A 17,139-nucleotide genomic window follows, 5' to 3' on the forward strand; every position below is an offset into this window, starting at 1 on the left:
TTACATACTGTTTTTCACCTACTATAGGAAAAGTATTCGTTTTCGGATCCATTTAATGCCAGTGTTTTATATTGTTCATCAGCTGGATAGAACTGTTCTGAAAATTATCCCAACTATATAGTATATCTGTAACATTATCATTAAAACTGTGGTGTGGATTTTCCTATTCTCACAGAATTAAAAAGATTATTGAAACTTTAACATTATATTCATCGTCCTCGCTGTGAATGGGCCTTAACTTCTGTTTGAGAGATACAAGTCTGATAAAAACAATAATGATAACATGTCTGATGTTGTTTACAGTATATATTTACACTAAAACTGTATATAGAACAAGAAAGGTTGTTTCTTAGTTCCATCTATTTATTGCAGCCATAAGCACAAACAAATTCCTCAATAATTTAAACCAGGGTCACTTTTTTGTAGAAAAAGCAAGAATGAGATGGAAGCTGAGAAACGTATTCACTCTAGACTTTAAACTCTAGACAAAGCATACATAGTTTATTTTGTATATTAAAAACTAGGGTGACCATATTTTGATTACCGAAAACCATGGACACTCGGCCCGGCAATCCTGTTTACTCAAAGTTTACACAAAGATTTCTTATTAATTTCAATACATTTAAAGTATGCCCCCTCTGTGTGGATAGAACATTTCTATATAAGGACCAGGACAGGACATGTCCTGGGAAAACAGGACGTTTGGTCACCGTAATATAAACCTAGAATGTAGATATAAAACGATGGAACCAAAGTCAAATCATTGTGAGTTAGCAACCATTCACAGACTCCTTTAGTGTCAGAATGAAGTGGCCTTCGGAAAGAAAGGTTTAAACTTGCTATGAAACTTTGTTCATCTTTTCTGGAGTCTATGTTCATCCTTACCACTAGTGGTCATCATTAGCACTCCATGTTGTGTATAAAAAGGGGAAGTAGCAGAAAAAGAATCAGATCCAGTTTGATTTGCCTAATGCTGTTGCTCATGCAGTTGTTTGGGAAACTGTTTGCTACTAAAATGTAAGCGTTGCTTTAATTCATGTTTTGCTTTTTGTATATCTTTGATTTAGGTGGAGACCTGTTATCATTAATAAAACACAGCTATTGACCAATCATAATCAAGGACTGGAACTGTTTTTAAAAAATATTATATCCTTACCTGGGTATTTTGCAAGAGTTAATCTGGGCCTTTTGAAAGAGTTAAGATTGTAATTGAATATTTTCCAGAATAATTCGACACATAGCAACGATCATCATGAGTAATAAAATCAGAGTAAATTCTGAGACACGGGATACCATTATATGGTAGTGGAAATCTATTTTTTTCAGTGTTTTTTTTTTTCCTTTTGTGACTGATTCAGTGACATGAAAAATTCTAAATCAATCTGTACACCCAATACAAAAGCAGAGTATCGATTCAAACCACTTATTTTAGTGCCATGGGAATGCCTTGATTAAGCAAATTATTACCAATTGTCACTTAATCTATCATATCTATTAACATCTGCAGGATATCAACAGGAAGCTTCCATAGATTTTGCAGACTAGGACAAAAAAAACACATCTCATGGATTGTAGCCATGGTTCCCTGAGAAGAAGGGGAATGAGACACTGCATCAATAAGATGATGTTATGGGAACACTCTCCGTGAACCGGTGTTTGAAGCACGTGTGCTTCACGCCAATCTTGATTGACTACTGCGATCAGGTGATGTCATAGGCTCGTCAGCAGACTATATAAGGAGTGCCTAGAGAACATGACATCAGACTGATATTGTCTGAAGGAAGATGAGTAGACGTGCCAGAAGTATGACAATGTGACGCAGTGTCTTGTTCCCCTTCTTAGGGAACCATGGTTACAGTAGTAACCTGAAACGTTTCCAACACTGCGTTGATAAGATGATGCTATGGGAACGAAATACCCACTGCGCCATACTGACAAATGCCTGCCCACTTGCCATACAACGCACCTAATGACAAAAAACTTAGTGCCCCTGGTGCAAGGTCCCAGGTCAACAATCCCTACTTGGAAACAGGTTTTGTGAAATTGCCAACAAATGCCCGAAATCATAGGCAAATCAGTGCTTGTGCACGCGAGTGACGATCACACAGTGTGAATTATCAAAGACGGAATCAGGAAGAATCGCAGATGAGTCACCGACGCCAGTGAGATATTTGGCATGCTAAATATCTAGACCTGTCTGCGATTCAAAATCCTGCTGTGTGAAATCTGTTCTGACTAAAAATTACATTGGCGATGACCTACAGCCAATGAGAGAGCAAGATACAGGGCAGCGGGAGGTTCGGGAGGAGTTATAGACCAGAATATCAGTATTTTAATAGATATAGGCCTATTTACAATTGTATCAAACAGAAACAAAGCACAAACATTTGCTTGACCAGCCGCAACAGCAGCACATTACAAAATTATTTATTTACCTCCATCTCTCTTTGCAAAAGATCCCTATGTCACCCCTTGTGAAACGTAGTTTGCGGACGGGACAGAGCTGTCGGCGATTCTTCCTTTTAACAGCCATGCAGTGTCAAACCCCCTGTCGCCGATCCATTGTGCAGTGTGAACATAGCAGCAACTGAATGCTACCACAGATAGTCATGCAGTGTGAAAAGAGCAGTGATCCGACGAGTTTGAAAATCGTGCAGTCTGAACTGGGCTTAAGGAACCCATCCACCACTCTCACCGCTAGAGCTGGGGCGGTTATCGCATTACCGCATTACCGCATTACCGCAATACCGCGGTCACGTGACGCCTACCGCGGGTCTGAGGATAGGCTTGTTCGACTTCACCCAGCGATGCGCAGACCGATCGGCGGCTGACTTGAAATGTTGTCCGACTTGAGGCAGCGCCGATGCCACGTGACAGAGTGCCGCGAGAGCGATTCGAGAGCAGCCGGCGATTACAGCCGGTGCAGTTTCTCCAGAGCAGCTGCTCGAGGCTGCACGGACTCTGATGACGACACAGCTGTTCCAAGATTGGCCAGATTCACCGCATGACAGCGATCACGTGTGTTCGTGTTTATTCTAAAACCTTCAGCTCCACTAATGCGTACAAATCTGTTTTTTATAACAGTAAAATCTCCTTTCATGTAGTCGCGATGTTATGTTGTCATGTTTATCAAAATAAAACTGATAAAAAATGTAGACCCCACTTCATTTATAGTGTAGGCTTATATGTTGAACTTTATTCTAGTACAAACACACGCTGTATTAAGCAGTACATAAAGTATTACATGACAATAATGTCTCTGAAACATCTGTGTATTGCCAAATATTGCATTTATTTCACTTCAGCTGATAAAGTATGCAAACACAGCGCGAGCGTCACTGTGGGAAGCAGAAAGTGTCAGACTTCACGTCTCCCTTTGCAGCTCCTCCCCGCCTGCACGCGGCTACTCTCGCAGATCAGTTGCATCCAGCCGCAGCCGATGTCAAACACACCTATTGTCACCGCCATCACCGCAAAAAAAAAAAAAAAAAAAAAAAAACATTGGCCTGCACATGTGTGGACGTTGTGTCTAATTCAATGGATTCATTGATTCTAATGACATGGATTGTGTCTAATGACGTGTGTCTTATATGGATTCAAGGTTTTCTAAACAAAACTTCATCAAAAAATGGAGCAAATCCGACCTTTCGCGAGTTGGGAAGCGCAATGTTCCATTATAACATTCCATTTGTATTGACTATTAGGCCTATATGCGAAAGTACCTGTGTAATGTCTTGCAGCCTATAATTTGAATTTCATTTTACTAAAGCATAAAATACAGGCGCATAAGCAGGACCTCAGTTTTTAATTGCACGTGCTTAACACAATTCTCTCACGTGGTTGCGCAGCCGACAATAGCGGGTAGGTAGATAGAAGGCATGAAAGCAGAAAAAGAACGCACGGGCCAAGGGTTTTTACCTTAAAATTACATTGACTTAATTTGATTTAAAAAGCACCTGCTGTTGCATCTTAGTTTTTTTCGTTGCACTAAACTAAAACTAAAATAAAAATTTTTGAACAATTAAATACTTTGGTTTTATTTAATTTCACTGGTAAATACTTTTTTTCTTTACACTGAATTTAAAAACAAATGCTGATTTAAGTAACATCTTTGTTTGGATTGCAGAATATGCAGTTGTTGCCTTTAATGTCACCTTTCAGCCTTTTAATTTCCAATTAAATACCAAATAAACATCTTGTTCATGTATACTTTCATTCTTTTATTCTGTAAAAAAAAAAATCGGAAATCGGTATCGGAATCGGCCAGTTTTCTTGAAAAAAATCGGCATCGGAATCGGCCATGTAAAATCATGATCGGGGCATCACTAATAAGTAGGCTATATGATTCTGAAATTCCAATTTCATTAAAAGGCTATCGAAAAAGATGGCTTACAATCACAGTAGTGTGCGACACTTTGTTATATTAAATAGCCTTCGTTAAATATTTGAACCACTGAGACAAAAGCGCACACGAGATATATAAATTAATATAAATATGTAAAAATATGTAATATAAATATAAATAATAAGTAATATACAATCATGGTAGTGTGAGCAGCGACACTTTGTTAAATTAAATAGCCTTCGTCAAATAGCACCACTGAGACAAAAGCGCACAAGAGATAGGCATAGGCCTATATATAAATTAATATAAATATGTAAAACTATGTAATATAAAAAAACATAAATATTATATATATATATATATTTTTTTTAAATAAAAATATTTAAGTAATATACAATCATGTTAGTGTGAGCAGCGACTATTTGTTAAATTAAACTATTTGACTATTTGTGCTTTTTCCACATTAGGGATTTCCTGGAATGTCATAAGATCATGTGTGTCATTTTTATTGTGATTTAAAGGTCCCATGGCATTAAAATTTCATTTTATGAGGTTTTCAACATTAATATTCAATTCAATTCAAATTTATTTGTATAGCGCTTTTCACAATACACATTGTTTCAAAGCAGCTTTACAGAAAGTGCATTTCATAAATGTACATTGAAAAATGTTAGAAAAAGAATGTTAAAGAAAAATGTTAGAAAAAGTGAATCAATCATGTATTAATTTAGGCCATAACAACGCTGGCGTTGAGTCGTCTCTTCACAGGCGTTGAGTCGTCTCATCACGACTCGACGCCTGTGAAGAGACGACTCAACGCCAGCGTAATATGAGTTCCCCTAGCCTGTATATGGTCCCAAAGTGGCTAGAAATTGTGATAGGTGTAAACCAAGTTCTGGGTGTCCTGCTCTGCCTTTGAGAAAATGAAAGCTCAGACGAGCCGATCTGGAATCTTCCCTATATGACGACATACAGGGAAACGTTACCTCCCCTTCCTCTGCTTTGCCTGCCCAGAGAATTAGGAGAAAATGGATTGTTTCGCAATGTCAGCACAGGTTTTTACGATATGGATTCGACAGCACCGCCACAAACAGTGAGTAACAGTGTTCATTAATGCCTGATCTGTTATCAGTGATTTCTGATGTGTAGCTAAATATTGAAGTTCACACAGACTTTCTTTATAAATCGTTTATGCATCCGTGAATCAAGCCAGTGACTAAACGATCAACTTCACATTGTTTCTCTTAGTAGCGTGAAACAAATCTGTTATTTAAATTGTGATTAGACGCTAGATTAGCGATCAAAGAACACTCTCTTTATAATGTTCGGATCTGTCAATCACACGTTGCGAGTGTATACACTTGCACAAACTGCCGTTATAATGAATGACACTGTTATACTGCACAACAAAGCTCTTACTGTATTCATATCGATGTCGTGTTTGCTGTTAGTTGTGTTCAAAGCATTTTGTGAGAGAAAACGCGTTACCATGACGAGATCACTGCATTCATGCAATCAACAGACTGCCTGTGTACTCAATGCTGATCACTGCAGCTTTTCATGTGATGGGAAAATATCTAAAAAATAATGCTCGACAGCTATAATCTTAAAAAAAAAATTGTAAAAGTATTTGAGAGTGGTTCCACATGTTACAAAGTTCGTAGAATAAGGAGGAAGAAGACAGGATCGGCGTGACTGGGACTTATTCTGTGTTTATTCAGAACTCTCAGATACAAGCAAAATAAACTCGCGCTCACAACAACTCAGTACAATAAAACTTTTCTCAGCTATCTTTCTCCAGAGCTCTCCGTCTGGTCTACGAGTCCGTCTCTCTCTCTGGCACTGGCAGTGCGTGCAGATCTCGCTAAACCATGCCCCCTCCGCCACAAGATCTAATACTCATTTCAAATGCAAAGATGTCAGCCAATCGCAACAGTGGGCGTTTTCACTGAAGTCTCACAGCAGAAACGCCCCTTCAAACAGAGAATTCAAGCCAGAGGGCTAATATCAGAATAGAAAAATGCCTTTTATTTCTAAATTATGACATTTTATGATGTTAAAATCATACTTACAATATAAGTACACCTCAGGAAACATTATAAAATAATAAAAATAATCCACGCCATGGGATCGTTACTGACCACATTAAGGCACACACTTTCTGAATCTCTTTCCTGCACTCACTTTTCTTTTCTCTTTTTTTTTTTTTTTGAGTGTCTTTGACACAGATAAAGCACACGCACACACTTACTAACAGCTTCCTGAAGACAATGAAGCTGATGACATGTTCTCTAGGTGCCCCTTTTATAGGCTAGTCTGCTGGCACACCTATGTCACCTGACTGCAGTAGCCAATCAAGAGTGGCGTGGAGCATGCATGCGTCAGACACCGGTACACAGAGAGCATAAGCGTAGTTTTGGGGGGGGGGCACTATGTCAAAATGATCGAGATAGGCCAATCAAATTAAAGAAGGCGGGGCTTACTGCCATACTGTCAGCAACGAGAGTTCGTGGAAAGATGCAAGTAGATGCAAGTCTTAGACACTGTTTTATGATAGAAATGTTCAGCTACAGACAGTAATAGACTGCAAACTTCTCCACTTTTTGTGAAATTTCGCTGTTTTGAACTGAAAAAAATGCGATCATGGTTCATGTAATTCATAAATGAATGTGACGACGAGGCAAAAAACGTTAGCATTTTCTACAGATTAGACATACGAATATTAAGAGTGAACTCTTTTGAAATAAAATATTTGCAAATAGTTTAAATTGATTACTTCAAAAACTAGACCTAGGACTTTACCATTCATATTTATTTATTTATTCCCTTAAATTCATTTAATCCTTTAATTATTCAATTCCTTTATTATTATTATTATTATTATTATTATTATTATTATTATTATTATTATTATTATTATTATTATCAGGGTGCGATGTGTGAAAAAAAACAAAAAACAGAAGGGGATGCATTTTAAAAGTTTTTTTTCCTTTAAAAATAAATCACACTGGAGTTATAGACAATTTTTTTGGCAGCGGTTACATTTTTTTCTTTTTTATAATAAATATTCTGATTTAACTTTGAGCTTTGAAGTATTAAACAGATTAGCTTTGATATTTGACCACTAGTTACAATGACACAACTAATTCTTAATTTCTGATAGGAATGTAAAATCAATTTGTAGTTATTAATATTTTGAAAACAATAACAAATCACAAACCTGTAGCCTACATATTCAATCGCGTTTGCTCCCATTTATTTTTGATCACAGTGCTTCAGTAGCCAACACAAGGCTACAAACTTATAGTCCACATTTGGAGAAAAATGTAGGCCATTCACACGTTTACCTCATATTTCTTTAGATAGAATAGAACCATAATTTCTTAATGATTCTCTGCCGATCCATTAGTCAATATTGCGTAATAATAATTTACCTTATAATGTCGGCAAATTTCAGCGTTCTGTGTCATTATACATTTATGCAGGCTGGCATTATTATTATTAATATAAATTATACCCAAGGTGCCCCCCCCCCCCCCCCCCCCCCCCCCCAAGCACAAAAGTGAAACTCCGCCTATGATAGAGAGCGTTCCAATAGTATCATCTTATCAGCGCAGTGTTGAGTTCCACTTTGATAGGGAACAGATATCTAATAGAGAGAGAGAGAGAGAGAGAGAGAGAGAGAGAGAGAGAGAGAGAGAGAGAGAGAGAGAGAGAGAGAGAGAGAGAGAGAGAGACTGACTTCCAGCACATCTCCTGTCCTGTTCCTCTAAATAATGATATTCTTATATTAAGGAATACAACTAATATTACTCTCTTGAGGGGAATTTGTACAAGCACAGCTAAGAAGCAGTTTCGGTAGACGCAGACAGCTGGCAGTGAATGTGCTTTATAACACACCATTCCAAGGACACAGCTGGGACAAATGAAAGAAGGAATTCTTTCCCATGAATTAGCTCTATTTTGCATGCTGGAAAAGAGCAGGATAAACAAGCACACAAATTCATGGCAGAGCTCATTAATAGCACCCCAAATGATTTGATGCATGCAGAAATACACAAAACAGAATTTGAAAAGACATAGATAAACATTGTTTTTCTAGCGATCCTCTTTGTCTAATTATTACTATTTCTGCCAACTTAACTAAAACAAAACTCAACAACTCGCACAAAACATCTAGGCCTAAATAATTATTACAATATGAACAAATACGAAATACTTTAAATTAAATAAACCTATTATGGTATACTTGTATAGCTAACACAATGAGCTAACAAATATCTGTTGTCATTTATATGTCAGACCATTTGTAAGAAGACCCCAAAACACGCGTAAAACAAATGAAAAACGTAACATTAGACACTTACACGCAGAAAACGAACTGCATATTAGCTCATCAAACGTAACATAATAAAATTTATTCGCAGGAGTTTTACGAGAGAGAAAAAACGCGTCTCAAAACGAGCAGAAAAGAAAGAAACGTTATAGCGGAGTAAACGCATGTAAGAACGTATGAAGAATGCACTGACCACCATTCACTCACCCATGTTGCGTTCTCTGTGTTCGTGGGGCGTTAGTGAAAGTTCGGCGGGTGTTTGAGGTGGAAAGAGTTTCGCTCATCTGAACAAATGTGTTTCTCCAGTTCGGGACCATTGGTGCGGTGACGTCACTATTTTGGGGTACCAGCACGGGGCCACTATTTCCTCCATCAGCACTAATGAACTTTGTTTGCCTAACCTTCAGTCATTAGAAACACGATAAACCCAGGATGATAAAACGGCCTACACTACACACTGCAGACGCTGAAATGTAATTATTCACTAACTGTTCCACATTGAAAGGATACAAAGGGAAAATGCTGTTGCCGTTGATTTTTACATTATAGTCTGCATAAGATGTATATTAGCCTATATGCACAAACAGGCGCAGAAGCATGCATTATGTCGAAAACTCGGATATTGAACTTAGGTGGAAAGCCCAAAGAGTACAACAGAATATAAATTGCCGGATGCTCAGAGAAACCCACCATGGCAACCAGAAGCCAGGCTGGGAACTCTATTCGGTTTTTGCCATTTGGCATTATGCCAGCACGGCCTCGCTAACTGGACAGAGAAGCTCCAAATTTCTCATATCCTTATGCTTGTGGAGAAAATGTCGACACTTTTGAAAAAAGTGAAAGAAAAACTGTTACTTTTTAAAGGCACATTTCATGTTTTATAGCTAATATGAAGTGTCACATTTAAAAAAGACAATAAGAGGGTTTCTAGGAGATCGATTAGTTAGTTCTTGACCAGTGTTAAAGTTATAAAAAAGTAATTAATTACTAGCTAGTAATTACACCTTCAACTGAGTAAATATATTACTGTTCTAATTACTCTTATGTTAAATCCACTATTTAGAATTGTTCTACTCTATACAGTATTTAATGCAGTTACATCAGAAGTAACTAATTAAATTACAAAAAATTAAAGAGTAACCCCTTACTCTACTTTTTCAAGGGAAATGTAATTAAATTACATAATTTCATTATTTTCTATTATAGTCATTACTTTAAAATAATTACTTAGTAATGATTCACGCTCAACACTGGTTTTTAGATAAAAAGTTCTTAGTTTTTCACTAATGATTAGCATTATGTAAAGTACAGTTAATTCAAGATCTTGACAAAAATAATGAGTAAAACCTCACTGAAAAAAGGAACATTTTAGTTAATTGTTTTAATTGCTTTCAGTAGCAACCACGTGTAAACTTTTTTTTTTACTTTTTCCAATTTTATCAACATGCAGTAACACACTGACTTAAGTGATTTGTGATTTTAAGTGACTTAAGTGAACAGTATCATCTCTAAACGCGATAAGCATTAAATACACCATACAAACGGTCACATCCACATATTTTTTAAATGCAATAAATTTATTAATCAATCAAATCTCATTAATTAAACAATGACATCTTTGCATTTAAAAATGAGAATTCAGCATGTAAAAACTGCACCAGAGAATGGGCCAGAAAGCACTCTCTCAAGTGCTCATGTGAGATGCAAAAAGAAGAGAGACAAAACACATTAACCAAAGACTGTGGGGGAGGCAATGACCTAGTTAGGGAGAAATGACTACATGAGAAGAACGGCACTGGAATCTAAGCAGCGTCTCCGTCGTTTACGTATATGAGAACAGTGTCGTCTGTGGATACCACTACATATAGAAAAATGTACAGATACCTGGGGAGACGTACCTGGGGAAATGTAACTGGGGAGGCTAACACATATTTATACACTTAAGTCAGAGGCTTTTACTGATCAGGTCTTCAACTGAATATTCATTAAGTGTAGTCTCTAAGAGCTATATCTTTCTGTAAGGACCTAACAAGTGTTTGTGTTATAAATGAGAAAGGTACAACACTTCAGTACTGTCAGTACAACAGAATCCAAACGGTCTCTCATCAGTTCAGAAAACAGGTTCATCATCCTGTGATGTTGTGTCAGGCATACTAATGTTGGAGTCTGATTATCCTACAGGTTTAGCGGTATAACAGGCCAGTACTTGGGCTGTTTTTTGTCACAGTTTCGATCAAAGGTGAGCTGCATGGCTGTTTCCATCCCCTGAATCTTTGCTGCATCTTTACCATACAGCTTCTTCATTTCTGCGGTCCTCCTCTCTCCCGGACGCTCTGAAGGAGGCAGGCTGCTGCGCCAGGAAACTCTGTGTAAGTCCTGATCAGCCAGTACATAAGAGTCATGCTGCTCTGCCTCCATCTGCTGTTGTTTCTCTATATAGCAGAGAAAGAAGTATTGTCATGACTAGGATCATCACTTAAGGCTTAACTTTTTCCAAGTAAACTCAAGTCTGTAGATCAAAATATGACCATCCCTATTGAGTTAAAATTAAAATAACATGGTATTTTGACAACCTGAAGAAAAAATACATTTTATTCATGTGCTTTGAGAAATTAACAGATGTAATATAAGCATAATAACTTCTGCTTTAGAACTGTTTTAGACCTCATTGACAAGCAGGAGGCTGGAGACCACAAGGGGGCGTCTGCCAACTTCAAAGGGGGACCAAATAAGTCTTAAAATAATTTAATTCATATTAGAGGTAATCACTCAAAAAAAAAAAAAAAAAAAACTCTGGTTGATTCCATGTTTTGTTACATGCCCTCATTCTCAGAAATTATAAATAAAATGTAAGACTTCTTTTTTTTTTTATTAAGCATGGTTTGTGCCAGCCATAATTATTGGCTATTGAGCACAAAATAATCAGTTTAAGAGATATTTAAAAACCAAAATTGCCAATTTTCCTAGTATTATTCCTGTTTATAAGTTTTGATGTTTGATTTTCGAGGTGTTTTTGTTCACGATTTTGGCACTGTGATTGGTTACCACTTGATGTGTACTATAAAATCAAAAAATCTAAAAGCAAAACATTCACTTATGTCAGGAAAATATTATATGAATAAAATAATATTTTCTCAGATTTCTACTAGCCCAACCAGATATGTAGTCTGATTAAAACATCAATATAACAAAAAAATAACCGAAACTTCGCCTCCCAAAAAATATTTAGGTGAAAATGATTCAAATTTTATTACATTAAGTAAAAAAAAAAAAAAAAAAAAAAATTTATTAAAGGTAAAAATGTCAATAAAAAAAAAATGGTTGGGTACAAAAAAAGAGGGATACCATGGTTATTCCAAATATAATAAAACTAGTGCTGGGCAAATTAACGCGTTAACACGGGCGATTACTTTTTCAGTTTAACGCATTAAAAATATTTAACGCTATTAACACAGTGTCCGTTTTTATATCCATTTTTATATCCAGCATTATATTATATGATCACACTATTATATGATCACACTCTTATTCATGTAAATGCTTTTCAACAATCTAAGCGTGACAAGACAGAAGAGAACAAAGTTTTAAATATGGATATTTTTCTTACACAAACGCATCGATTCGCTTCAGAATTCCTTTATTAGCCCCCCAGAGCCGTGTGGAGCAAGTTATTTGAAGGACAGATTTATGGACTTCAAAAACAGAGCAACTGTCACTGCCATTATAAAGCTTGGAAGAGCCAGGACTTTTTTAATATAACTCCGATCTTATTCGTCTGAAAGAAGAATGTCATATACACCTAGGAGGACTTGAAGGTGAGTAAATCATGGGCTAATTTTAATTTTTGGGTTAACTAACCCTTTAATGTTCATCAAAGAACAACGGGAACAGAATTTGTTTTAGCTTTAATGATGATAAATCTATATTTCGTGTTGATAACTTTATTCAATTTCTTGGAAGGCCATGGATAAATATAACATTTATTATAATGGGTTTATGTAAAGATTGTTTTAAGTTCAATTCAATTAAAAGTTGTTATTTTTTAAAGCCTAATACATTTTGAAATTGGTAGCTTTCAGTTATACTGTAATGTAACGTCATTAATGTTTCATAGAGACATTAGTATCAGTGATACTGGCTTTTTCTCATAAAAAGATGCCATTACAACAAATATTTAAAATATGCTGTCTTTAAACTGTTTATTCATTAATCTGGAGAGTAAATGAAATTATTACAATATCAAAATATTAAAAACTCCAATTGCAATTAATCATGAATAATTACAGAAAAAAATGCAATTAATTCGTTTTTTTTTTTTTTTAATCGATTCACAGCACTAAATAAAACAAAAAAAAAACTATTTTACAATACCAATACATGGAAGTACATAGAATAACACTGAAAAATAAAATTGGAAATTTCTAATTGGTCAAGCAAACTTGAATTGGCTAGCTCCCACCAAGTAACAGATGAATTTGCAGCAGAAATAAAAAATGCCATTTGATTGGAAAATTGCAAGTTAGAAAGCCTACATATTTTGCCATTCAAATGTTTATTTTATTATTTGTATTTAGCATTTATAATCCCTGTCATATACGGTTGTCAAATAAGACAGTACTTTAAATATAAGATCACATACCATCAGGTCAGTATTCAACAATGACTAATCCCAAAATTATTGCAATTAATTATTAGGGTGCATCTATACTTTAAGCAGGCTTAGTGTGTAAAACAGATGGCCAGTGTGCTGAGACTGCATGACAGTGGGGACATTCTGGGATAATGAGCCTGGCACAACACCACTGCTCCTCTCAAGCTCTCATCCATCAGTTCCTCACATAAAAGAATCATCTAAGCAAAACAAATTTGAGAAGAGAAGACTTTGCATTGTCTGTATCTTCAGCCTGTTTTTTCATATATTTTTGGTTCCTAACTCTGTCCGGATTGATTCTTCTTCATACATGTCTTGGTTTTTGTCCTGCTAATATATAACTGCTAATTTTTGTTTGTTTGCTTGCTTGGATTATGTATTTTTTCTCCCTTTCTCTTTCACACGTTTTTTGACTGGTTGTAGTTATCAAACACATCAATGTATGATTTGACTAGGCTGTTTTATTTCAACAGCCCATCTGTGGTTTAACACCTCCTTATTTGTCTCTCAGCTTATCCAATACAAATGTACACTATAACCTTCGCTCAAATGACCTGCTATAGCTCAATGTTCTTCAGGTCTGAACAGGAAAAAACTGATTTGTGCCCCTATTATGGTTTTTCGAATGTTTCCAATATGTGTAATTTAGCTGTTTGTGAATGTAAATGTTCTGCAAAGTTGTAAAGTCAAAAGTGCATGATAAATAAAGTTATTGTCTCCCACAAGAAAGAATCTACTCTGAACCGCCACGAGTTGTTTTTTGTCCGAATCTCACTGTGTGACAGTTCTACTTCACTAGAAATGATATTTGCATAATGCCCACCTATGTTGTACATTGTCTGTCCGTGAACAACTTGACCAGCCCTCAAATGTCATTTTGCTGACGACCGCTTCTCAATGCGGGATTCACAAAATGCTTGCTCTTGAAAGATGGGTCAGTACCCAGTTTATTTGGACCAGCTTGCTTCTCAGAATCACAACCTGTAAGTATGAATAATTATTGATGTATATATTTACTACCAGGTGTTCAAAATACGTAGTTTTGTGTTTTATATAGTGTAAATTTCCAGCTAACCGGCTAACTCACGTTATTACTGTCTTACTGAAATAATAATACGTGTTTATTAATGCAGATTGTCAGTCGTTCTTACTACTTTGATAAAGGATGGAGCAAGGTTTGTTTTACAAACTTTAATGCTACATCACTCATTCACGTTAGTGCTTGGCTAGCGTATGCGCTGTTATTGATACAGTTAATACAGTTTCCGCACATGCACTGCAATAAATTAGGAATATACTGATCGTATAGTTAGTGCTGATTGTGAGGAATTACAGTTGCAACATCTCATAATGCACCTCAAAATGAGTAGCGTATCACTGAGAAACGTCCTACTCAAGTCGTCCTTGCAATGGAGGTTTGGGTTGAATAACTATTTCTTCCAATGTTTCATCATTGGAATTCTGATCAAATTTTTGGTTTATGTGACTTTCTCATGCCACAATAAACGTAAACATCCGACACTGTTATAGGAAACATGCTGAAAGTTGCTGCAGAAACAAGGTTGTGTTGTTGCACAGTGCCAGACGAACATAAAATGACAATATAAATGGAGACATGTTTTGAACAGCACGGAATAAAGCCACTCATACCAGCATTCTACGTTTCTGACGCTGCCTCATAAGATGCAGTAGTCCAGCTTGGCAGTGTAAGGGAAATTTTGACCATAACAAACCATATAAGGCGTTTTTAATAAAGTTATACAAGATGTGTTTGTTAAATATAAGGGGAATTCTAGTTTTCTGTCGTAAACACATTCTTGTTTGATAAAACGTTGATTCACTTATCAATAGAACTAGTGCATTCTTTGTCTGTAGCCTTGAACAAGTTCTCGAAAACTAAAGGTGGGACAGCTGCAGATAACACCAACCAAGGAGTTTGTAATTGTGTTTTTGTGTTATTGACTAATAAGGCCTCACCCACTGAAATTAGAGTATAAAAGAATGAGTGTGTAGATTCCAATTTGTCTTTTCTGACTGCACACTGACTGCACAACCTGCATGTCTGATTTGACTTTCTTGGCAAGAATAAAAGCTTATAAAGACACTTTGCTTGTGTTTTTCAATTAAATCCTGCTTCACCATGATAATTATTAAAGTTTATTTTTGCCACGACAGCGGCTGCACGTTGTCATGTTGTAAATAAGACAACATCTGTATTGCAAACCCCTCTATCTGAACAGTTGCAATAAACAATGTGGATGTCAATAATTTTAGATCAAATTCCAATCGGATACACAAATAATCGGATTTGGGCTGACAGTGTGAATATCGCCTAAACTTTTTTTAATCCCCAGGTAAATTGTTGCTGCCTTCTTGACCTTGGAAAATAAAGCATACAAGATGTCCTTTTTAAAGCAGCCTTGAGGTCCTTACATTTGCCATATAAAACATTAATTAATTATTATTATTAATATTCAATAAAGTAGTTAAAAAAGAAAGACCCATATGATCGACATGTTGCAGAATGATGAGAAATAAAAATAAAGTAAAACAAGTCAGCCCACAACACAGAAAAAATAAAAGCTTCTCTAATATATATAATAAAAGTTTCCACATATGCTGTTAAACACTTACTGAGTTCCTGCCTGTGTCGCTCTGTCTGAGCAAAGTATTGTCGCAGCTCTTCTGAGATGTCCATGTTGCTGACGTCACACTCAATCTGGCTCTCATCTGAACTCTCCTCCGTCTCATAGCTCTCATCTGCATGCCAATCTGAGTAACGCTGCATGGCAGGGGGGTACATGGAATACAGTGTCTGGAAGTAGCCAACCTCCAAAGCTTTCCTGTATGCCCGCTTATGCCTCTGGTGCCAGTTCATGGCCTGCTGGTAGTGCTGCCAATAGCGGGCATAAACTGGATGGGCATACCACACCTCTCCGTCACCCTGACTGGCCTGTAACATAACAAATGCTGTTAATGTTGAAATTTAGAACCAATCATACAGCCTTGAATGAATATATCATAATATAATATTGATGACATTCGTGAACACTTCACAATAAGGTTTTATTTTGTAAAATTTGTTAATAATACATTAACTTACATGAACTAACAATAAACATATTTTTGCTGCATTTAACGGTTGTTAATGTTAGTTAAACGTTCAAGTTCATATTAGTTCACACACCCAGTGGATTAACTAATGTTAACAGATTACAACTTTTAATAGTAAATGCTTAACATTAACTAAGATTAATAAATGTTGAATAAGTATTGTTCATAGTTAGTTCATATTAACTATGTAGTTAACTAATAACAAATGAAAACCTTATTATAAAGTTTTACCTGAGATATTAGTAAATTACACAAAGTGTAAAACCTACCATTATGAAGAGGCGACTAGTTAATGGAATCTATTTCTGTACGTTACCTGTTAGAGAGAGAGGTTTATTTCAATCAAGAGTAAACATTTATGTAATCATAAGCAGCAATGGATAGGAAGATAATAATTTAGCGATAACACATCTAACGTTAAAAGAAACAAGTTATCTAGTCATTTCGAAGAAAGGAGCAGGAGTATCCTTAAAACAACAACATCCGTACTATAACCAGAACTTAAACGTATTATACATTAAAACGACAGCATAGTTTAGTTTAATTAAAGTAAGTTTAGTACTTCTCACCACTCATACCATCCCCTGACATGAGATTCAGTAGAATCAGAGATTGTTTTGCGGAGATGGCAGACTGTCGCGCAACAACTCAACCACGTGTCCCTTGTAAGCCAATTATATTAAGACCCTGGTG

The 17,139-nt window shown here is 36.1% G+C and overlaps 2 protein-coding genes across 3 annotated transcripts in view; both read right to left on the reverse strand.

The window, feature by feature from the left end:
* The window catches only part of gpm6ba (glycoprotein M6Ba), a 76,254-nt gene extending 67,105 nt beyond the window's left edge, over positions 1-9,149 (reverse strand). The window contains exon 1 of one of the 2 annotated variants that reach the window (XM_079812887.1): positions 8,889-9,007. In XM_079812887.1, coding sequence (XP_079669013.1) covers positions 8,889-8,892 — 4 coding nt within the window. In that variant the 5' untranslated portion in view covers positions 8,893-9,007. Of the gene's footprint in view, positions 1-8,888 lie in introns of both variants that reach the window. The other variant, XM_079812889.1, reaches the window with a different exon arrangement.
* A 903-nt stretch (positions 9,150-10,052) lies between these two features.
* Positions 10,053-17,101, reverse strand: gemin8 (gem (nuclear organelle) associated protein 8). Its single transcript, XM_079812900.1, has 4 exons — positions 17,016-17,101; positions 16,716-16,762; positions 15,967-16,285; positions 10,053-11,113 (listed from the first exon to the last, which is right to left on the reverse strand). The coding sequence occupies exons 2-4, from the start codon at positions 16,716-16,718 to the stop codon at positions 10,857-10,859; spliced, it is 579 nt and encodes a 192-aa protein (XP_079669026.1). The 5' UTR covers positions 16,719-16,762; positions 17,016-17,101; the 3' UTR covers positions 10,053-10,856.
* Positions 17,102-17,139: the final 38 nt, after the last annotated feature.

The sequence above is a fragment of the Gobio gobio genome (genome assembly GCF_949357685.1).
Source record: "Gobio gobio genome assembly, chromosome: 3".
NCBI classification, from domain to species: Eukaryota; Metazoa; Chordata; class Actinopteri; order Cypriniformes; family Gobionidae; genus Gobio; species Gobio gobio.